This window comes from Molossus molossus, unplaced genomic scaffold (genome assembly GCF_014108415.1).
Source record: "Molossus molossus isolate mMolMol1 unplaced genomic scaffold, mMolMol1.p scaffold_m16_p_16, whole genome shotgun sequence".
NCBI classification, from domain to species: Eukaryota; Metazoa; Chordata; class Mammalia; order Chiroptera; family Molossidae; genus Molossus; species Molossus molossus.
The window spans coordinates 2,711,386-2,731,540 of record NW_023425351.1 but is presented as its reverse complement, the minus strand read 5'-3'; the positions used below and the strand labels follow the sequence as shown (position 1 = coordinate 2,731,540).

The window sequence follows — 20,155 nt, the reverse complement described above, 5'->3', positions numbered from 1 at the left end:
CGTGAGTGGCGGTCTGCAAAGGTGCTTTCACAGACGGAAGTCACCAAGCATCACAGCCCATTCGTTCCAAATTTTTTTTTCTTTATTGATTTGAGAAAGAGAGGAAGGGAGAGGGAGAGAGAGATAGAAACATGAATGAGAATGAACATCGACTGGCCACCTCCTGCATGCCCCCCACTGGGGATCGGGCCCCCAACCTGGGCATGTGCCCTGTCCGGGAATCAAACCGGCGACCTCTTGGTACATGGATTGATGCTCAACCACTGAGCCACAGCAGCTGGGCAGTGCCACATTTTTTAAATTTTACTGTGCTTTTTATGATTACAAAAGTAATCCATGTTCATTATTTTTAAAAGCACAAGGACAAAAATTCCACCCGCCGGACACAGCCATTATTGCTATGTGGTGGCCTTTCTTTGTGCACCGCATGATGGACAGTTTCACACAATTGGCCTCATCCTGTACATAGGCTTTGGAACTTGTTCTGTTGTGTACACGCTCTACAAACATTATCCATATTGTTAAGTAATCTTCTATGGCCTCCATTTAAAGCTGCATCACATTTCCATCTATGAATATCATCATCAATTTCCAAATGTTTGCCAGTATATGACGCTAAAGTGAACATTTTTCTACATCTCTGATGAGCAACACGAGGGAAGAATGATGTCTTGAGAGATGAAATCAATAGTCAAGCCCGGCCGGTGTGGCTCAGTGGTTGAGCGTTGACCCTGCACCAAGAAGTCGCTGTTTTGATTCCTGGTCAGGGCCCATGCCCAGGTTGAGGGCCTGATCCCCAGTGGGGGGCGTGCAGGAGGCGGCCAATTGATATTCTGCCTCATCGATGTTCCTATCTCTCTCTCCCTCTCCTTTCCTCTCTCTCTAAAAATCAATAAAGAAAAAAAAATCAATAAATCATTAGTCAAGTCAATAACCAAAATGAAAAGTAGAGGAAGATGAGCAATTCAGAGGACTGAGAGCCGATCCCATCCCGAACCCCGAGACTCCACAGGCTCGTGCAGGTCCAGAGTCGCCTGTGGGAGCTGTGGTGGGCCATGGACGGAGGACCCTCATCCCGATGGGCACTGGCAGCACGTCCTGGAGAACAAGCCAAGTGTGGGAGGAGGAACTGGCGGGAACCAGGGAGAAACCGGCACTCAGGACAAGGAAAGGAAGAGGGTCCGCCAAGGCAGAAGCAAGGAGAAGTGTGTGCTAGGCTGGGCCAGAATGACAGTCAGTCCCCAGTTAAAAACCTTGGTAGTGTTTACTCAATGAAACTCAATCAGTGTTTTGAACACTACGGGCAGGCCCTGTGCTGGGTCCTGGGTATAATCAGTAGTGAGGGGGAAACAAGGTGTTCTTGTCCTCCAGGGACTCGGAGTTCAATTTCAGGCTCTTTAGTTCACAGTGATATCAGACTGTCTTGAATCTAGGAGTCTGGGTCCATCCCCAGCAAGTCAGCTGGTGTGGCGGAGCCCACATATCCATGTTTTCAAAGCTTCCAGATGACTGTAAATTACAGCCAAAGCTGAGACTCACTGCCTGCTGGAAGACAGGAATGATAAGCAAATGAAATGAAATAAATGCATACTTCCCAAATGCGCTAACTCTGTGAAGGGGAAATGCAGCGGCCAGGACAGTGCAGAGGAGGAGGGGAAGACCGTCGGGTTATCGGCACAGCCTTCAAAAAGTCTGCCGCAAAAGCCTCCTTTAGCAAGGACACGGAGGTACTGCCCTGGGTGGGAAGACGAGGCAGCACAGTGCTCAGCTGGGCTGATGGGGACAGGCAGCGTCCAGCGGAGCTTGGGCACATCAGCATCTGGGTGGACACGTGCGGAACCAGTCCCGTCCAGCAGAGGATGGAACCGGAGGTCAGTCTTTGGGAACCAACCGGCACGGAAGCTGACTTCATGAGAAGCCCCAGGGAAGGTCGGAGAAGAGGACCAAGGTCACAGAGAAGCACCCACTGTTTGTGGAGGTTAAGGAGGAACTGGAGCAGCTGTCGGGTCGTGATGTGATGGAAACCAAGCACATACAGTTCCACATAGATCAGTCCCAAGAAGCAGGCAGACTCGTGAGCGGAGTGCCTTGCATTAAAGGGAATACAAACCACAGCTCGGTTCCAAGCCCCCCGGCAGTGGTGCCCTTGGGAGGACATGGCCTGGCTGCACCTCGATGTCCTTCCCACGGGCTTCCCAGTGGCAGGGCCGCACAGAGATAGGCAAACCATGCTGATCTGCTTAACAAGGCGCAGGTGCAGAGACACAGCCTCCGCACAGCCTCCTCTGCTCGCGCCACGTCGTCAGCAATTCTAAAGGCAGGTCGGGGACATGAGGAGGGGAGACGGGCTGAGCAAGGGGAGCGAAAGTGAGGACACAGGAGACGACAAGCACATTCCTTGTCTTCATTCTGAAGAGGGGAGTTCAGTCATAGTCGATGTTGACAGAGATGGAAGCTTGTTACTTGGCCTAATTTTAGACATCTGAATTAAGCTTAGTTTTTGCTCTTCATTTCTGCAAACCCCTGCAGCAAAAGGGAAGAAAAAAACCCCATGTTCTTTGGAGGTTGCCTGAATGACTAAAGAAATGTCAGTGGTCAGAGTTTGCTCCCCTGCCTCATCCTTGGGGTGGCCCCTACACTCACCGACTGGGGAGCTCGGGCAGCCTCGAAGAGTTCATGGAAATTGTTCCAGGAACAAGTTGCAGGAATTATTTTGGGTGTCGCAAGGCCCCCACCAGCCTGAAAATAGCTTCTACTCAGGAACCTGAAAAGGTGAAATGCTCACTGTCTACGCTTCCTCCTAATTAGCACACAAACTGCCCCCGGAGCTGGGCTGACCCGTACGCTGTCAGCCCTCGTGCCGAGGGACCCGCTGGAGCGCTGATTAAAGCAGGAGAGGCTTCAGTTCGACCAGAAATATGCAAGAAGCGGTGCAAGTTTGGGTTCGCTGATTATGCCAGATCTCCTTGGAAAATTATTGAAATGATCATTAAGAAATAATTAAAGTGCTGAACTCTATTTAAGCCTCCATTATGCACTGCGACCTCCAGTCGGTTGTAATAACTGCCTTTGGAAAATCCTTCCAGTTCCTTGAGAATTACTTCATGCGGAGAATGAGGAATAGGACCTGCTCCTGGAGTATCTCTTGGATAAACCAATTTTCAGATCTTTTCCTTTATTCTGAATGTAACTTGAAGCTATTTTATTGGCCTCTCAGATGCCCGTCTCAGTGTCGGAGCTGTTAGGTGGGGTCTGTCTGCAGGTCCTGTGCAGAGCCCGTGCTCGGCGCTGCTCTGAGGCTGTCTACCCCGGCCCTGGACCCCGCGCAGCACGCACCTGTCCACACCTCGCCGCCAGTTCTGAACAGTGCTAGCGACCTCCCTCCTGCTTGCCTCCCTGGGATCCCTGCAAGCACTAAATGAGTCAGAGGGTCGAGGGAGACAAGTGGTGAAGAAGGAGACTCGACTTGGGGTGGTGAGCGCACAGCACAACGCACAGATGGTATGCAGTAGAATTGTGAACCTGAAACCTGTATACGTTTGCTGACCAGTGTCACCCCAATAAATTCAATAAAAAAAGGGAAAAAATAAATAAATGAGTTAGTATCTATGAAAATACTTTGTAATTATAAAGTAGAATGTTCTTTTGCCCTGGCCAGTTTGGCTCAGCTGTTAGAGGGTCAGCCCGCAGACCAGAGAGACCGGGTTTGGTTCCCGCTAGGGGCAGGTACCTCGGTTGCAGTTTGTCCCCAGCCCTGGTTGGGGTCGTGTGGGTGGCAACCACTCGATGTGTCTCTCTCACATCGATATTTCTCTCTCTCTCTCCCTCCCACTCTATCTGAAGATAAATGCAAAACTGTCCTTGGGTGAGGATAAAAAAAAAACAGTGCTGATGGGCCAGCAAGTCTGGACTGTGGCTCACACATGGAATGAGACACAGTTGGCGGCCATGTGAGCATCCCCGGCTTGGACAAGGCCGCTGTCCTGCTCCTGGAGTCCGGGAGCTGAGCAAGAATGAAGAAGACAGCCTGCCGCAGTCACAGGTCCCCTTTGTGCCAAGCAAGAACACAGCCCTTAGACCCTGATTTCTGAAACCGGAGCTTGACGCTGTCGGCAGGAGGGTCGGGCTCGCCTTCTCACGGTGGCAGCCCATGTGCTGTGGGCCAGCCAGGCGCCTGCTTCAAAGCAAAGCCCTGCTCGCCAAAGCTGGAGTGCCCACGCTTCCCATCAGTCATTTCCTCTGCCCACGTCCACTCCTGGGGCCGCGTGCTGACCCAGGTGTCTCCACGTGTCCCGCAGCGCCATTCAGGGTGCCCGGGCCCAGTGTCCTCCCTTCACAGGACGGTGCACCCAGTGTCCGCACTGACCTCAGGTCTTCCGGTGGCTGTTTTTACACTGGTGTTCTCCCCCTCCTCCGTGTATTCCTCTGGGAGAGTTTCTGTCTCTTCATTTGGGGATCAGTGTCATGAATGAAGTTCCTCTTGTGTTTGGCCTATAGGGAGAGATCGGCAAGGAAATGTACGTTGTGAAGCAAGGAGAAGTCCAGGTTCTTGGAGGCACCGATGGCGCTCAAGTTCTGGCCACTCTGAAAGCCGGGACCGTGTTTGGAGAAATCAGGTATCAGAAAGACACCCCGTAAACGCAGAAGTCTGTCATTTGTCATAAAGAGATCTTAGGTCATAAAACGAGTAAGATTCCTGTTCCGAATTCTTAAAGGTCTGTTTGCACTGAGAGCATCGGTAAAACAAGGGTTTTCACATTTCCCCGTGTCCCTCCCTCCCCCAAACACCTGGCTCTGTCAGCTCCTTGGTCCTGAGACAGGACATGCTCGGAAGGCAGAGGCTGAACATACGCTGGATGGAGGAGGCGTGACGGGCTGAGAGTGAGCCCCTCTGCGGGGAGCCTGCGGCGCCAGCCCAGGACATGGAGGCTAGCTAGGCGAGGGATGCGGCAGCTGCGGGACCCAGGTGGAGAGTCCAAACTGCAGACCATCACTTCCTGGCTTCGTCCTCTGCCTCTTGACCTCTCGATTCCTCAGTTTCCTCATCTTAATAGCGATGATCATAATAGTGCATATCTTAGAGGGCTGACGACGAGTATTCATTATTAGAATGGCATCCAGCACCTATTAAGAGCTCAATAACTATTAACTATTGTTATTATGATTTACTATTGGCCAGGAGACATTTATCCTACAAGTAAGTCCCCAAGAGTAAGAATGCGCACTGAACACCTGGCCCATGCTAGGCTGCCAGGTGTTGCTCTGAGCTCTGGAATATACTGTGGAAATGGTAGATGTTCCCCTCACAGAGCTCACAGTCATGTGGGGGGAAACTGACAATAAACAAACAGCTGGAGGAGATCAACCCACAGCGATCACTGCAGTCCTGGTCACAAAGGTCAGGAAGTGACGGGCGATGCCACTTTAAGAAGGGTGCTCAGGGACCACTATGGACAGGTAAGCTTTGAACTGAGGTTTGAGAGAGGAAGGGAGCAGCCCCCGATGATGGAGGCAGTGCAGGGCCTGGGTGCCACGGCTTGTCTGGGAAGACACAGCCCAGTGAACGGAGGCTGTGTGGAAATGAGGCCAAAGAGGTGAGCAGGGGCCAGATGCCCCAGTGCCTTTGGAGAAGGAAGTAGTATTTTATTCTCATTACAAATGGATGCCAGTGGAGGGTGCAGACAAGAGAATAATGCAATCAGAATTGTGATTTCAAAGACACCCCCAGCCCCAAGGAGAAGACACTGGAGGAGCCGGAGGCCAGGGGAGGTCAGCCAAGGGCCCAGTGCAGGGTGAAGAGCGTGTGGTCAGCCGTTAGGAAGCTGAGGCTCTAGGCGCCACGGTCCTGCCCACGTAACAGCCAACCAGGTGAGAGGGCCGCGCTCCAGCCGAGCTCCGTGAGCAGGACAGGCCTCGGTCCAGCCCTGACTTACAGCTGCTGAGGCGTCATCTCCAGGCCGCAGAGAGACGGAGGATTTCAGGTGACTTCATATTAGCATAATGAGGGTTTTCTTAGAATGTGGACGCATGTTCTTTCTCTGCTGATAATGTGGCTTTTCTTTTATTCTCCTCCTTGCTGAAAGCCAGGTGGGCACTCCTGCGAGTGTCTGCTCGGGGCCAGTGGCGGAAACCCTTCTCAGAAGCTCCGAGGTCTGAGTCCTTTGCCAGTTCTCTGTTATTTTCCCACAGGGAGTCCTTGAGAAGGTGATTTAAGGTTTTAGTGACTTAATAATCATAGTAATCTACAAGGTCCAATCTGAAACATGGCAGAAATTAATCCACTGCGTCTCCCGAGGGCTGAGGAGTCGGTTGCTGACATCATCACAGGAGGACAGGGTCCAGGGTACAACCCAGAGCTGCCGGGTTGCAGTTGAAAGGAATCTTGACAGCAGCGTCTCCGATAAATCCCCTCTTGCCCACTGTTTCTGAGGCCAGATGGGAGCAGATGACCAGACAGCTCGCTGGAGCAGAAGGGCGCTTTCCGCCTGGACTGTCTTTCCAGCGGTGGCGAGGGGCTGTGGGTGGGAGCACATCCCCCCCCCCCCGACCACGGGCGCCACAGCCCACAGCTGCCACGGGCCCCAGGGGCCAGGAGCCTGTGCCCGAGAGGCAGGCGAGCCTGCCAACAGCCAGACACCGGAACGATCTAACAATCGTGTTTGCAACTCAAAAGTGCCTCGACCTTAGTTAAGATGAGCCAGACCCAACACAACTGTGAAGCGTTTTAAAGAGGGTTTTTTTTTTCCTTAGGAAAAAAACATAATAAAATAACTGAGAGTTTTCAAGGATGTTATATATGAATCCAAGAGAGCAGAGCCCTGGCTAAAATATAGATTTACAACCTGCGGTGGAGAAAACCCAGACCACATTTCCAGTTAACATCTGCCCCGTGCAGACACCCCCTGTTCTCCTGACACACGCATCTCGTGCCCAGTTCTACTCGCCCATCCGTGTGTCTGACCACTTCCCACCTCCCGCACCTGTCAGAATCTCTCCTTTCTCGGAACAGAGGAATCTTTCCCTTTGGTCTTGCTGTTATGGTCTCAATAGGGTTCCCTCCTGGTTCCTCGCTTTTTGGAATGTCTTCCCCGGGAAAATGCTGACTCCTCTTTCAAAACTCAGATCAAAGACCACCTCTCTGAAGCCACCTCCGAGCACCCCAAAACGATGACTGAGCCCCTGTTCCCATCACACTCATGATTTTAACCAGTCATTACCGCTGATGTACAATCATCTCGTTCAGCTGGATGCTGTCCACAGACTGAGCTATTAAAACACGAGGACTTTCCATCTGTATGTCGCCTCAGCGCAGAGACCATACAGTCAGTGCTCATTTTTGTGACTCTCTGGACTCCGTTAAAAAACGGCTTGCAGGAGCTCTTCCACAATTTTTAATTAATTCAATAGTTTGTTGTGATTTGATAAAAGCAGCCGAAAGTTGTATTTGGGGAGTGTGTGGCGCGGTGAGCAGGCGACCATCACTGACCGGAGGGACACCCAAGCAGTGAGTCAGGAGGTTTCCGGCAGCAGGCAAAACGCATGGACTGTTTCCACGTGCCATGTCGCCCTGACAGGGAAGTGGGCTGTGCAGCAGCCGCAGAAGGGACGGCGTCCACTGTGTCCACACGCGAGGTGTCACGCAGGACCCGCACGCCCCTTGGATGTGGCCATCTCTTCAGGATCTTTGAGAGCTAAAGGCAGTGCCCTTCCGTGGCTGCCCTCCCGCGCCCTCTGGGGCGTATGAAGGACCAGTCAGCAATGCTCATCACAGGTGGGATGCCATCCATGCCCTGACCCCTGCGACCTGTGAGCATGGCCTAATTTGGGGAGATAAAAAGATCTTTGCAGAAGTGACTAAGTCAAGGATCTAGAGACGAGCCCATTCTGGGTTACTGGAGGGCCCTCCACGCAACAAGTGCCCTCCCACGAGACGGCGGAGGAGACACGGACACGGGAGCAGGGCCCATGTGAAGACTGAGGTGAGACTGGAGGGTGTGCCCCCGCCAGGAGTCCCGGAGCCCCGGGAGGAGGCAGGAAGGCCTGTCCCCCAGAGCCCTTGGTGGAGCATGGCCCCGGGACAGCCTGGACCTCTGGCCTCCAGACGAGAGGATGAACTTCTGTTGTACGTCACTGGTTTCCAGGTGATTTGTAAAGCAGCCCTAGGAAGCTAATATCATGCTGAGCTCTTCAAACTGCTAACTTCCGAAATTAAAAAAAAATAGGCACACAGGATGGCCCGTCACCGGCAAGGCCTGCCGCGGTCCCTCCTGCTGTGTCTGCGTCAGTGCAGGGACCTGCTCGTGCCCCTGGACAGCCGCACTCCAGGCCTCCCCTCCAGCCACCGTGGCCCCTGCCGCAGGCCGCCGGCCACCAGAGGGATCTTCAGGAAACAGACACAATCACATCTTAAAACCATGCGGTGCTTTCGCGATGTTCTTAGGAACCAGGTCAGAGTTCTTGTCCTGACCAACCAGACCGAGCGAGCCCAGCCCTGCCTGCCTGTCGGCCTCGCCCGCACCCTGCTGTCTTCGCCCAGGCCACAGTCCCCCCGCGCCAGCGCCTGGCCACCGCGGGGAGCTTCTGCGCGGGGCTGCCTCTGCCCGGTGCCCCGGCCCCGCCCCATCTCGGCTCTTTGGGGCCTCCTTCGCTCAGCGCTGAGGGACCCCCAGTCCTTGCGCCATGCTCTGCGGGAGCATGTTCCTTCCTTTCAGAGAACGCGTCTGGGTGACCAGGCACCTCCAGGCGCGGTCACTTCTCCAGTCTTTCTTCCTCACTGAATGACCGGCGGCGGACCGCGCGGGTGCGAGGCGAGGGCTGGGCCCATGTTGTGCCGCCCTGTGCAGCCGCTCTGGACTTTGCAAAAGGGGACAGTTTTGTGGTTGAGCAGGGACCCCTGTACCAAGAGTTCACTGGTTCGATTCCCAGTGAGGGCACAGGCCCAGGATGTGGACCAAACCCCCAGTGGGGGGCATGCAGGAGGCGGCCAATCGATGTTCTCTCTCATCAGTGTTTCGATCTCTCTCTCTCTCTAAAAAAGAAATCAATAAAGAAAAAATAAAAAGGGGGACAGTTTTCTTGACAGCTTTGCACCCCCAGGACTGCATGTGCCCAGAGAAGCTATGTTTTTCTCTTCTGCACAGACATGGCTCCCAGGAGCCCTGGCACACACGCCTGGCTCATCTGGCATGAGATACCAGCCCTTGGGGCAGTGCCCGGCCCACTTGGTGCCCGATAAATAGTTACTGAATGAAGAAGTGAATGTGAGATCTTCCCACCTCCGCAGATGCACTGAGCACATCCGCTTTGTGGTAAACATGCGCACGCGGCCTCGTGCCCCTCAGTTTTCACCTTCGAGAACAGTGCCCTTGCGTGTATCTCTGCAAAGTTACTCTGCTTCTCTTCTTTTTCTTTGAGGCTCAGTCCCAGAGTGAAATAACTAGGTCAAAAGGTAGAACATTTCGATAACTCCTGTAATGTATGGGCAGATTATTTTCCAGAAAAATTGAACCAGTTTACAATACAGCCTGTAGCGTAGACCTGGTTTTCCCCAGCGCCCGGATATGACTTCATTATTCCCGCTGGTTCTGCAGGTTAATACGTAGTTTGCATGTGCATGTCTCGCGATAATGCTCAGAAAAAAATAGGTCCTCCATAAATATGTGCTAAATGAATTCGTTTTCTATAGGCCTATTTATTTTCATAAATACAATCACTTACTCTCTGATTTTCTTCCTTGGTTAGCACCCTTTTTTCATAATGTAGAGCGAGTTATTGAGCGGCGTTTGGGCATGGATATGTCCTTACATATTTTCAGATGGTCTGGTTTTCATTGAAAATATTTAAGTTCTGACTTTTCACTAGTTCTGTGGGTCCAATCACCCATTCTGTGGACTTCTAAATGTTTACTGTATATCATTGTGAAAAGGCCAAATGTCTTGAAAAATCATTTTAAACCACTTTTTCCCTCCAGATGATGTTTTCCTGTTTGTCCTTGACACTCAGCTTTAAAACAAGAGTGCCAAGGGAGACGTGTGTTTCTTGGGGCAGTTTTAATTCCAGAGCCTTACCCTGCGTCAGAATAACGCTGCTGCTCCTGCCCACCCTGCCTTTCCCGAGAGACGGAAGAGTAGATGCGCTGGAAGTGGGCCAGGAGGCGGGTTAGTCCGGAGGGAGAACACTTCTCATCTGCATTTTTTCCTGTTTCACACCTGTGAACACTGTCTGTATTTAAAATATGGTTTGTAGCCCTGGCCAGTTTGGCTCAGCGGTTAGAGTGTTGACCCTTGAACCAGAGAGACCCGGGTTCAGTTCCCGCTAAGGACACGTACCTCGGTCGCAGTTTGTCCCCAGCCCCGGTTGGGGTCGTGTGGGTGGCAATCAGTCGATGTTTCTCTCTCTCTCTTCCTCCCTTTCTCCCTCCCGTTCTATCTCAAAATAAATGCAAAAAAAAAAAAAAAAATGTCCTCAGTTGAGGATAAAAAATAAAATATGGTTTGTAGTTTGGCCAGTGTGGCTCAGTTGTTGAGCATTGACCCTGCATCAAGAGGTCGCTGGTTCGATTCCTAGTCAGGGCACATGCCTAAGTTGTGGGCCCGATCCCCAGTGGAGGGCATGCAGGACGCAGCTGATCGATGTTTCTATCTCTCTCTCCCTCTCACTTCTCCAGTATCTAAAATCGATATAGGAAAAATAAATTTTTTTAAAATAAAATATAGTTTGTATGTTCACTGCATGCTCTGGCCACGGCCTTGTCGCCAAGAGCAAAAACCAAAGTGCTCCTAAGTTTCACCGGATTTCTGTGAACAACTCTGTTGCCAGTACCAGTGTTTAAAGGTGTATTCTCAGGACTCCTCCTAAAGTAACTTTCCCAGTGTCTCTATTTCTGTGATCAGTGAGGCTCCCTCCCACCGTCTGGGAGAGCAGAAAGCACCCGACGGTGCTGCCAGTCAGCCCACAGCCAGCCTGGCTGCCCCCTCCGCCCCCCACCCCACCCATGCCTGTCGTCTACGGCAAGTCTGCGCTGTTCGAACCGTAGCAGACGGCAGCAGCGACAGTCGGGTTACGAGTCAGGGCATGAAGAAGAGATGCTTGGACTGGAAGTCAGCTCTGGTCCTGGGTTCTAATTCCAATGGCAAGACTGGTGGGTATTTCTCTCAAATAAGTCGCTTACTGATTCTGGACCTCAGTGTCCATGTCAGAAAGTATAGGTGAGAACCCATCTGTCCAGTTGTCTTGGTCATGAATGTAGGACATTGCCAGCTATGTCCACTCCCAACAAACAGCCACGCTCGGCTATTAGCTTGTCTGGCGCGGCATCCTCTGGTCAGTGTGCAAGCAGAGTACCCTCCTGGGCTCCCGAAGGGTGGACATGAACAGGACGCAGGCAGGGCAACGGACAGGCCGATCTTTATTCTTTCTCCTTCCTTAGAATTTTCACCGAGTCTTCCTTGTCCATCCACTTTCTCTGAGGCCAATTCAACTCTGAGATCAAGCCCTTTGCGGGGGGGGGGGGGGGGGGGGGGCTGCATGCTTTGCGTCTGAGAAATCTAAGCTCTAACTCGGACCCAAATCCAGGCCTGGAGATTTTCCTCAGATAAACAAAGAAAGAAATGCCAGGTGAACATGTGTTTGCCTTGCAGTCATTTCATGAACGCGCGCGCGCACACTCTCCACATACAGAGCTTTGCACACACAGGGCCTCACACTGCTGGCCCTTCTCTCTCGGACACCCGCACGCCGCTTCAATGCACTGGCCCACCTGCGCCCCGCGCGGCCAGGCTGGGAGCCACGCCGGGAAAGCCTGGCTTCTGGCTGTGGCCGTGAGGGCGCTGGGGAGAGCTGAGCATCTGGGTCTGCAGACTGAGTGGGGATGGCCCTCCCCCGTGCAAACGGGGTCCTGCACCTGCTGAGGCCTGAGCAGAACAGAGGGCAGAGGAAGGTCGAGTGCACACTCACTGCCTGAGCTGAGATGTCCCCTCCTCCTCCCTCAGACATCAGACCCCAGCACGCCTGGTTCTTGGGCTTTTGGACCCAGACCTGGACTTGTACCTTCAGCTCCCCTGCCTGCGTTCCGGCCTCTGACTCGGGCTGTTACCGCACCTGCTTTCCTAGGTCCCTGCCCTCCCTGACCATGTGAGCCAGTGTACATTGCTGTAAGCCTACACCCCCTCCTGTCCAAAGTCAGTATGCCTGTTGGTTGTTGCAGTTACGTCGCACAGATCCAGGTCAGAGCTTCTCGGCTGGAAATGTTGACCTCATTGCACTTTTCATCATTGATATCAGAAGCCCATAAACACTCTTCCTGTCTAAGCATGTCAGACACCTGTAGCAGGTATTAGAAGGCGGCCCTGCTCCTAAAGGAGAAATCGAGTCACTGCTGAGACGTGCCCTTAGTGGGCGGTGCCGTCACTCACTCCAAAGCTCGCGCGCTCCGCAGGACTGTGCGGCCAAATCCATCCCCCTCTGGCCCAGTTTCACTTCCCTGTGCTGGGCGCATGGCGGGCACCTAGTGACCATGTGATTAGAGGGACGATCCTCAAGGTCCTGAAGCACCTTCCCCGGGTCTCGGCAGAGGAGGAACAGGACTGAGCCAAGCCCATGCTCCTGACTAACCTTCACCTCGCCTGGCTGTCCTCCGCACGTGCTGTGGCGGGAGTATTTGGGGATCTTCTCACTGAGCTATTTAATGAGTGAAACTTTCCGATCGTGGACTGCTAGGGACGCATTCTGTGGACGGGGGCTGGGGTGCTGTTTTAAACACTGCTGAGAGTCTGGGCAGCACCCATCTGGCAGGCGGTTTCTTCCACTCAGACCCATCAGGCACTGCACACATGCAGCCTGTAGGCAAGTGTCATTAAAGCTCGAGAATCCCAAAATAACCTAACATTTAAATACGTTATTTCCGTTCTGCTCTTGGTCTGACAGCACATTCCCAGGTCCAGGTTCGGCTCCCCCTGCGTCTGCCTCTGCCTGGCCCCTGGGTGAGCCCCTGTCCAAGGCGGCAGGATGTGAATAAAACACATTCATCCAACCATCGGGTCTTCAAGCATCCGTTTCCTAGAGAAATAGGCAGGAGACAGACAGGAAGTGTGGTACATGACTAAAGAGATGATGGTGGTGACAGATAGATCATAGAAAGATTGATTGATGGGATGATAGGTACGTAGATAATAATGATAGGTAGATAGATAATAGAAATAGATAAATAGTTAATATAAAGATAGATTGATGGATGGATGCTAGATAAGTAGAAAATAGATAAAGATGAATAGATAAATACATAGCTAAAATGTTTGCTTCCTTAAAAAACGGGTGAAAGCAGAACCTGTCTTGGCGAGAACCTCAGGAAAGGACTTCGGAGTCAATGTTCTCTGCCAGGGAGCGACACATTTCAAACGTGAGATCACGGAGGAAAAAAGTAGCATTAGCATGGTCAACATCTACAGCTTCCCAGTATCCGCTCTCTGTGTTGGAGGAGTAACTCTGTTCTAAGTGGCCCGATAGTCCTGGACCCAAGTTCAATGTGCAGACAAGAGCCCTGTGTGGCGCCTCCAGCTGGCCTTACATTAGATCCCCCTCGTCTGCCTTCTCTCTTTTTATTTTTTTTAAATATGTTTTTATTGATTTTTTTAGAGAGAAAGGAAGGGAGAAGGAGAGAGAAACATCAATGAGAAAGAAATATGGATCAGCCGCCTCCTGCATGCCCCCCACTGGGGATCGGGTCCACAACCTGGGCATGTGCCCTGACCGGGAATTGAACCGGTGACCTCTTGGTGCAGGGTCGATGCTCAACCACTGAGCCACACTGGCCGGGCTTTCTTCACTGGTTTCAATGGAGCATTTTATATGATTCCATCTTCTCTTCTCTCTTAGCATATCAATTATACTTCTTTTCAAAAACATTTAGTGTGGCCCTAGAGTTCACAATACACATTTCAGACTAAGTCAGGTCAATCTCCACGTGACACTGCATCATGTCATGTGTGCAGGGACCTGTGACAGCTCCCAGTTCTTCCCTACCGGCCTCAGGACATTGGTGTCATTCATCTCTCTCACCCCTTGGCTGTGGTCACCCAACACATCACCGCTTTATTTTTAAAGTTACCTTTTAGATCAATTAAGATTAAGACACAAAATATTTTAACATTATTCTAGCTCTGTTTGCTCTTCTCCAATGTTCTCCTTCTTTACATACACTTACATCTCTAACCAACATCACTTTCCTTCTTCGTGAAAACTTCATTCAACATTCCTTAGAGTAGTTCCGCTCATGTTCATGTTCCTCCCTTTTGGTTTCCCTGACAAAATCTCCGTGTCCCCTTCGCTTTTGAAGGATAACTTCACTGCACTTAGAATTCTAGGAGGGTGGTCATTCCACTCTTCTTTTTCGAGGAACCTCTTAACTGTTTTAAGTAAGAACAATACAATAACTAGAAAAAGGTCAGTGCCTCAGGGACTTTAAACCACATCAATTTCAGTATTGTTTTTCAAAATAATGATCAGTTATATCTTGCTTCTGTGACAAGAGTGCAATAGAGTATCCTTTCCTGAATAAGGAGCTGAAGTTTATTCAAGTGGAAGCTTTAAATAAGGTAGATTGTTGCCAACTACATATCAATCTTGCATGTGATGTAAAATATATCAGGAAAGCTTAAACTGCCTTGTAAGTCTACATTCAGCTAAGGCCTCACATAAGCAGCAATGGAAATAAACAGATATTCAATATAAAGCACTTTTCAAAACAACTCCAAAAAACAAATGACAAAATGTGGTTAAGAACAACTGAACACCTGTTGTGTGTACCAGATGTAAAAGAAGAATGGACCCCATGGCTACTTGCACTGCTTGAATTACGTGAAGGTAAAGTTAAGACTTAGTCCACTTCCATCTCTCCAGAAGACTTAGTATGCGGTGAGCTGTCTTCTGTGGTATCGGATTTAGTTTCGGTCCCACTCTGCCCATCCATCTGTCCACTGTGTTCACTATTACCTTTTGCATTGTCTTCTGCAATCTCTACTTTGGGTTTGGGTTTGTATATGATGGGGTTACAGAAATTATCCAGTTCCTTCGACTTTGCAACTATTTCTGAAACTTTCACCACAGGATCTTGAGTGAGACTTAATTTATTTTGTGCATTCATCTTACTGTCCAGCCAATTCATGGCGTCACTGAGGTGTTTTTCCACTTTTTCCATGTCAGCAGGATCCAAATGATCATCTTCATCTTTGTTTCTGTGGGCTTCTGTCTCTTTCATGACAAGCTGGGTCTTCCTTCCCAGGTCGGTTAAAGCTTCTGGTCTCTCTTCATGTTCCATGTATCTCATTTGAACAGACTGACCATATTACTTTAGTTCTTGAAGCTTGTCCACATAAATTTATTTATGTTGGTCTTCTCCTTCTTCATAAAGCCAATTTTCTGTGTCTCCCAGTACTGCAGACAGTTTATTCAAGTCTTCTTGAGTGATGAATTTTTCATAGACAGTGCCCAGCTTGTCTCTAAAAATCATATACTTCAATATATATATACACATATACATATACATATATACATATAATTATTCTTCGCCACTTGTCCACTTCTTAAAACAATGTATGCTTTTTACTACCATCATTGCTGCAAGAACAGTAGCAGCAAGTGCAAACAGAGCTCCTGCTGCTGTTACTAAGGGGACCATGAAGCCTGTTTTCAAGGGCATACTGAGAAACGGTGGTGCACGGGATTGCTCTCACTCCGGTCTTTCCACGTGGAGCCACAGCTCTGCTCCCTTCAGAAGCGCACGGAGAAACAAGCTCTGCCGAGGCCGCGCCAGGGACCCCTTCCACTCTCCCTACATGCACAGTTTCTGATGAAAAGTCCACTGTCATTACTCCTTTTTCCTCCAGCTCTTTTCAAAATTTTCTCTTCGTTTTTGGTTTATTACCATTTGAATATGACAAGTCTAGGAATAGAGTTTCTGGGTATGTTTTGTGCTTGGTAACCCGTGAGTTTTCTGGATCCGTGGTTCAGTGCATGTCATTAAGTTTGGAAATGTCTTTGCCATCATTACTTTATTTCTTCTAGCGTTAGAGAATGGTGTTTGCTTATATATAGACCATGTATGGAAAGGTCCCACAGTCCTTGGTGTTAGTTTTCCACAGTTGACAGCTGGTGGGGATGTTCCCTTTTCTGCAGCGACAGTGGGAGCACACCTTGTGTGTAAACCCTTGGGCTGGGCCCACCGCTCCTCCATCCCATCCCCCCAGCGGGGCTCTGTGAGCACAAACACTCCTATTGCTGACCTTTCCCTGCCCCACCCCCCCAGAGACTGTGTTTTTTTTTTAAATGTTTTTTATTGATTTTTTTTTAGAGAGAGAGAGAAACATCAATCAGCTGTCTCCTGCACGCCCCTCACTGGGAACCAAGCCCGCACCATGGGCATGCGCCCTGACAGGGACTCAAACCAGGGACTCGGTCCACGGGTCTGCACTCAATCCCCTGAGCCACGCTGGCCAGGTGAGACTGTGCTTTTATTAACATGATCGTTTTTCTCTCACTGCTTGGCTCCGAGGCGTTTAGTCCGAGGTGCGGTCTCCTCCCCGTGCAGCCAGAGGTGTTTTAAACACGGGAGAGGTGTTTTTCCGTGCCTTGGCCTCAACGCCCTGTTTTCAGATTGCTGGTGAACGCGGGCAGTTCTGTCCACAGGTTGTAGTCAGGATTCACTGTGTGTTGGTCGCTTCCCAAGGGCAAAGCGCGCGCCCAGCTATGCTTCTGAAGAGTAGAAAGCTCAGAGTTCTGTGACCTCCGAGTGAGAAGTCGCATGTGAGTGACTCGGCTGCTGAGAAGCTCGTGATGCTGAGAAACAACGATCGAGGAGGTCAGTGGGCAGAGATTGGGTTCGCCTGGTGTGATCGGAGCTGCGCGGGAGACAGGAGTGCGGTGCCCTGGGGCCAGGTGACCAGGACGACTTTAGTAAAGGAAGATGGACAGGAGTGAGGGGACACGTAAGAGCCACCTCCATGCTGGGCTGGTCCGGCGAGGCGGGCACGTTACCAGGACCCGGAGAGCTGTGGCGGCTGTATTGTTAGTACCGGGCTGCGTGCCGGGAGCTGTGGACGCCGGGAGGAGCAGCCCTTGCTAACCTGAGTCCTGGCAGGGTGAGGACGTGGAAATAAGTACCGCAGCCTCGCTGTCCTCCGCTGTCCGACTTCCGCTGGTGGTTCCCACCGGCTGAACCCAGATGGATGTTGGAGGGCACGTGGCATAGTACAGCCTCCTGGCAGCAAAGGGTGAGGAACAAACAGAGGACACTCAGGCCAAAGAGAGTCTGCACGTGTGGAGTCTGGGGGAGTCCCCGGGCACTGAGACTCCTGGTCCCTGGTGGGAGGGGGAGGCGGGAGCAGACGTGGAGCCTGTCGCCGCCCCGTCTCGACTCGGCACCCTCACCTGAGCTCTCGCCAACGGGGAGCAATCTCGGAAGCAGAGGAATGGTCATAGTTTATGTTTATATTTTTAAGATTTGGGTGGGAGAAGAGGGAGACAGGCAACTCTTCTCTCTCACAGCCTCCTGGCAGCGACAGGAGGAAACCGCCGGACCGCCACCGTGGTGGCCCACGGCTTCGCCAACCTTCTGAGTCTGGACAGGAAGGCCCTCCGAGAAACCCTGGTGCATTACCCAGATTCGGAACAGCTGCTGGTGAGGAAAGCCAGGTACAGCCTCTAGAACCCCTCAGAGAGAAGTCGGTGTGGCTTTGTGACACCCAAGGGGAAACCGGTACGGGACCGCAGTGATCTGCCCTGTCCACGGCTCACAGGTACACGCGCGGGGCAGCTGTGCGTGGAGACCACAGAGCAGAAGAAACGCCGGTTCCAGTAGGTGTGCCCGCAGCCTCCGTGCTCACACCGCCTCTCTCTGCCAACAGAGCGCTCCTCCACAAGAAGGCGCCAGCCACAGGGCACCCTTTCCAACAGGAAGGCTCGCCTTCCTCTTCCCAAAACCAGAGACACCACGCTGCTCCCAGCTCCCCTGGGAGGCGCAGCTGCTGAGGGTGAGGAGGGAGCAGAGCGCTCAGGTGAGCAGGGGCACGAGGCGGGGACGGGAGGGCGCGGGGCCAGCGCCTCCAGACAACTCCCACTCCCCCCAGCTCCGACACTGGGAGCACGCCTTTGTATACAGCAGTGGTGACTACTGAAACCCGTAGGTCATCCTGTTTCATCTTCGCAGGTTTAGCACGGTGGTCTCAATGCAGATGTAAATGTAGTCGACCACAATTATTTGTGGGTTGTGTACTTGCAAATCTGCCTACTCAGTAATATTTACTTGTAACCACGCTGAGACTCACGGTGTGTCCGTGGTCCTTTGCAGACAACACGTCCAGGGAGCAAACACCTCCACTGCCCTGTGCACCGGCTTCTAGCCAACCCCACTGCAGCTGACCCTACACAGGGCACATCAGGGCTATTCGAGTGCCGACTGCCATCTGTGCTCCTAGGGCGGAGAGGCTTGGGTGTGCCTGGGGGAACCGGTGTGCTCACTGAGCCTCACGCAGGCACGCGTGTGGTGCTGTTGGCCATGGCTTCCCTGGGACGGCTCCGCAGCTCTATTAACTCAGAGCCTCTGAACAGAAATGCCCCAAACAAGGCTCTGTGTTGACCCGGTGACCAAACTGTTATGTCCAGAGGCTCCAGGAAGCGAATCCCGGTCCCCCGGGCAGGGGGTCGGTGTTTGTGAATTCAGTGCCCCGGGCGGCGCTGGGACACCACCCCGCGGACAGTGAGAATCAGCAGCATGGGCCCCACACGCCTGTGACCAGCCCGCCTTCCGCAGCAGGCTGGGGCGGGATCACAGGAGCCTTCGGTTAGTGGCACAGGGCCGAAGCCTGCGACACCGCCCGGTTCCCGCGGACTCTCCCTCGGAGCCAGACCCTGTCCTAGCGATGCCGAGAAAGTCGGTGTCGCTGCTGTTCTGTCCCCCTATTTCTCTGATTCCCATAATAAGTCTCGGGGGGCAGCTGCTGGTGAGCACAGGGCCGTTCCAGGGTGTCTGAGCCTCACGTCATCTTATTTCCGTAACTGGAGGGCGGGTCCGTGTGGCTGTTCCAGAAAACAGGGAGCGCACACTCCCCCCCTCCACCGGCCCACTGTGGTGAGGAGTCGGGGTTCAGGGTAACCCCAACGCCTCATTTAATCAGCATAATGCAACGTTTGTATAAGGACTCACGGGTGAGCCACATGTAAGATACTGTGTAAGTGGGATTCATATGGCACCTTTCCGCCTGGCACAGGCGGGCACCGCACCACACGGGGGCACAGTAGGTTTTCACGTGAAGTTTCTACAACAGCTTTTAACGCCGCAGCTCAGGCTCCCAGCGTGGCGGAGGGGGCCGGGGCTCGGGCTCCGTGGGACGGGCGGAGGGGGCCGGGGCTCGGGCTCCGTGGGACGGGCGGAGGGGGCCGGGGCTCGGGCTCGTGGGACGGGCGGAGGGGGCCGGGGCTCGGGCTCCGTGGGACGGGCGGAGGGGGCCGGGGCTCGGGCTCCGTGGGACGGGCGGAGGGGGCTGGGGCTCGGGCTCCGTGGGACGGGCGGAGGGGGCCGGGGCTCGGGCTCCGTGGGACGGGCGGAGGGGGCCGGGGCTCGGGCTCGTGGGACGGGCGGAGGGGGCCGGGGCTCGGGCTCCGTGGGACGGGCGAGGGGGCCGGGGCTCGGGCTCCGTGGGACGGGCGGAGGGGGCCGGGGCTCGGGCTCCGTGGGACGGGCGGAGGGGGCCGGGGCTCGGGCTCCGTGGGACGGGCGGAGGGGGCCGGGGCTCGGGCTCCGTGGGACGGGCGGAGGGACGGTAGAGGGAGAGATGAGCTTCCCCTGGGGCTCTCCCATGAGGTCACACAAGGGAAAACCACATTTTCTGTAAGTACGTTTCTAGTATTCAGCTAATACTTTTTATTTAAAAATATTTATCTTCATAAAATAAGTAATTTTAAAGCGAAGCACGGAGTCCTTGGCCCCTACTTGAGAGAGAGCGCGGTCCACCCAGAAGGGCGCCCTTGGGGACGGACACGCAGCCGCCCGCGCACGGTCGGCACCAGCTCAGCCTAGTGGCACGTGTGCGGGCGGACACACCCCTTATCAACTGCATCCAGACTCCGCCTGATGGCCTTCCTCCGCCTTGCAGGGGTCGTCCAT

The 20,155-nt window shown here is 52.8% G+C and overlaps 1 protein-coding gene across 1 annotated transcript in view; it reads left to right on the top strand.

Annotated features, from left to right (window-relative positions):
- Positions 1 to 18,021, top strand: part of CNGB3 (cyclic nucleotide gated channel subunit beta 3) — a 141,225-nt gene extending 123,204 nt beyond the window's left edge. Inside the window, exons 14-16 of the mRNA XM_036264453.1 lie at positions 4,498 to 4,616; positions 17,539 to 17,685; positions 17,898 to 18,021. Of these exons, the coding sequence (XP_036120346.1) occupies positions 4,498 to 4,616; positions 17,539 to 17,685; positions 17,898 to 18,021 (390 nt within the window). The remainder of the gene's footprint in view (positions 1 to 4,497; positions 4,617 to 17,538; positions 17,686 to 17,897) is intronic.
- The last annotated feature ends 2,134 nt before the right edge of the window (positions 18,022 to 20,155 follow it).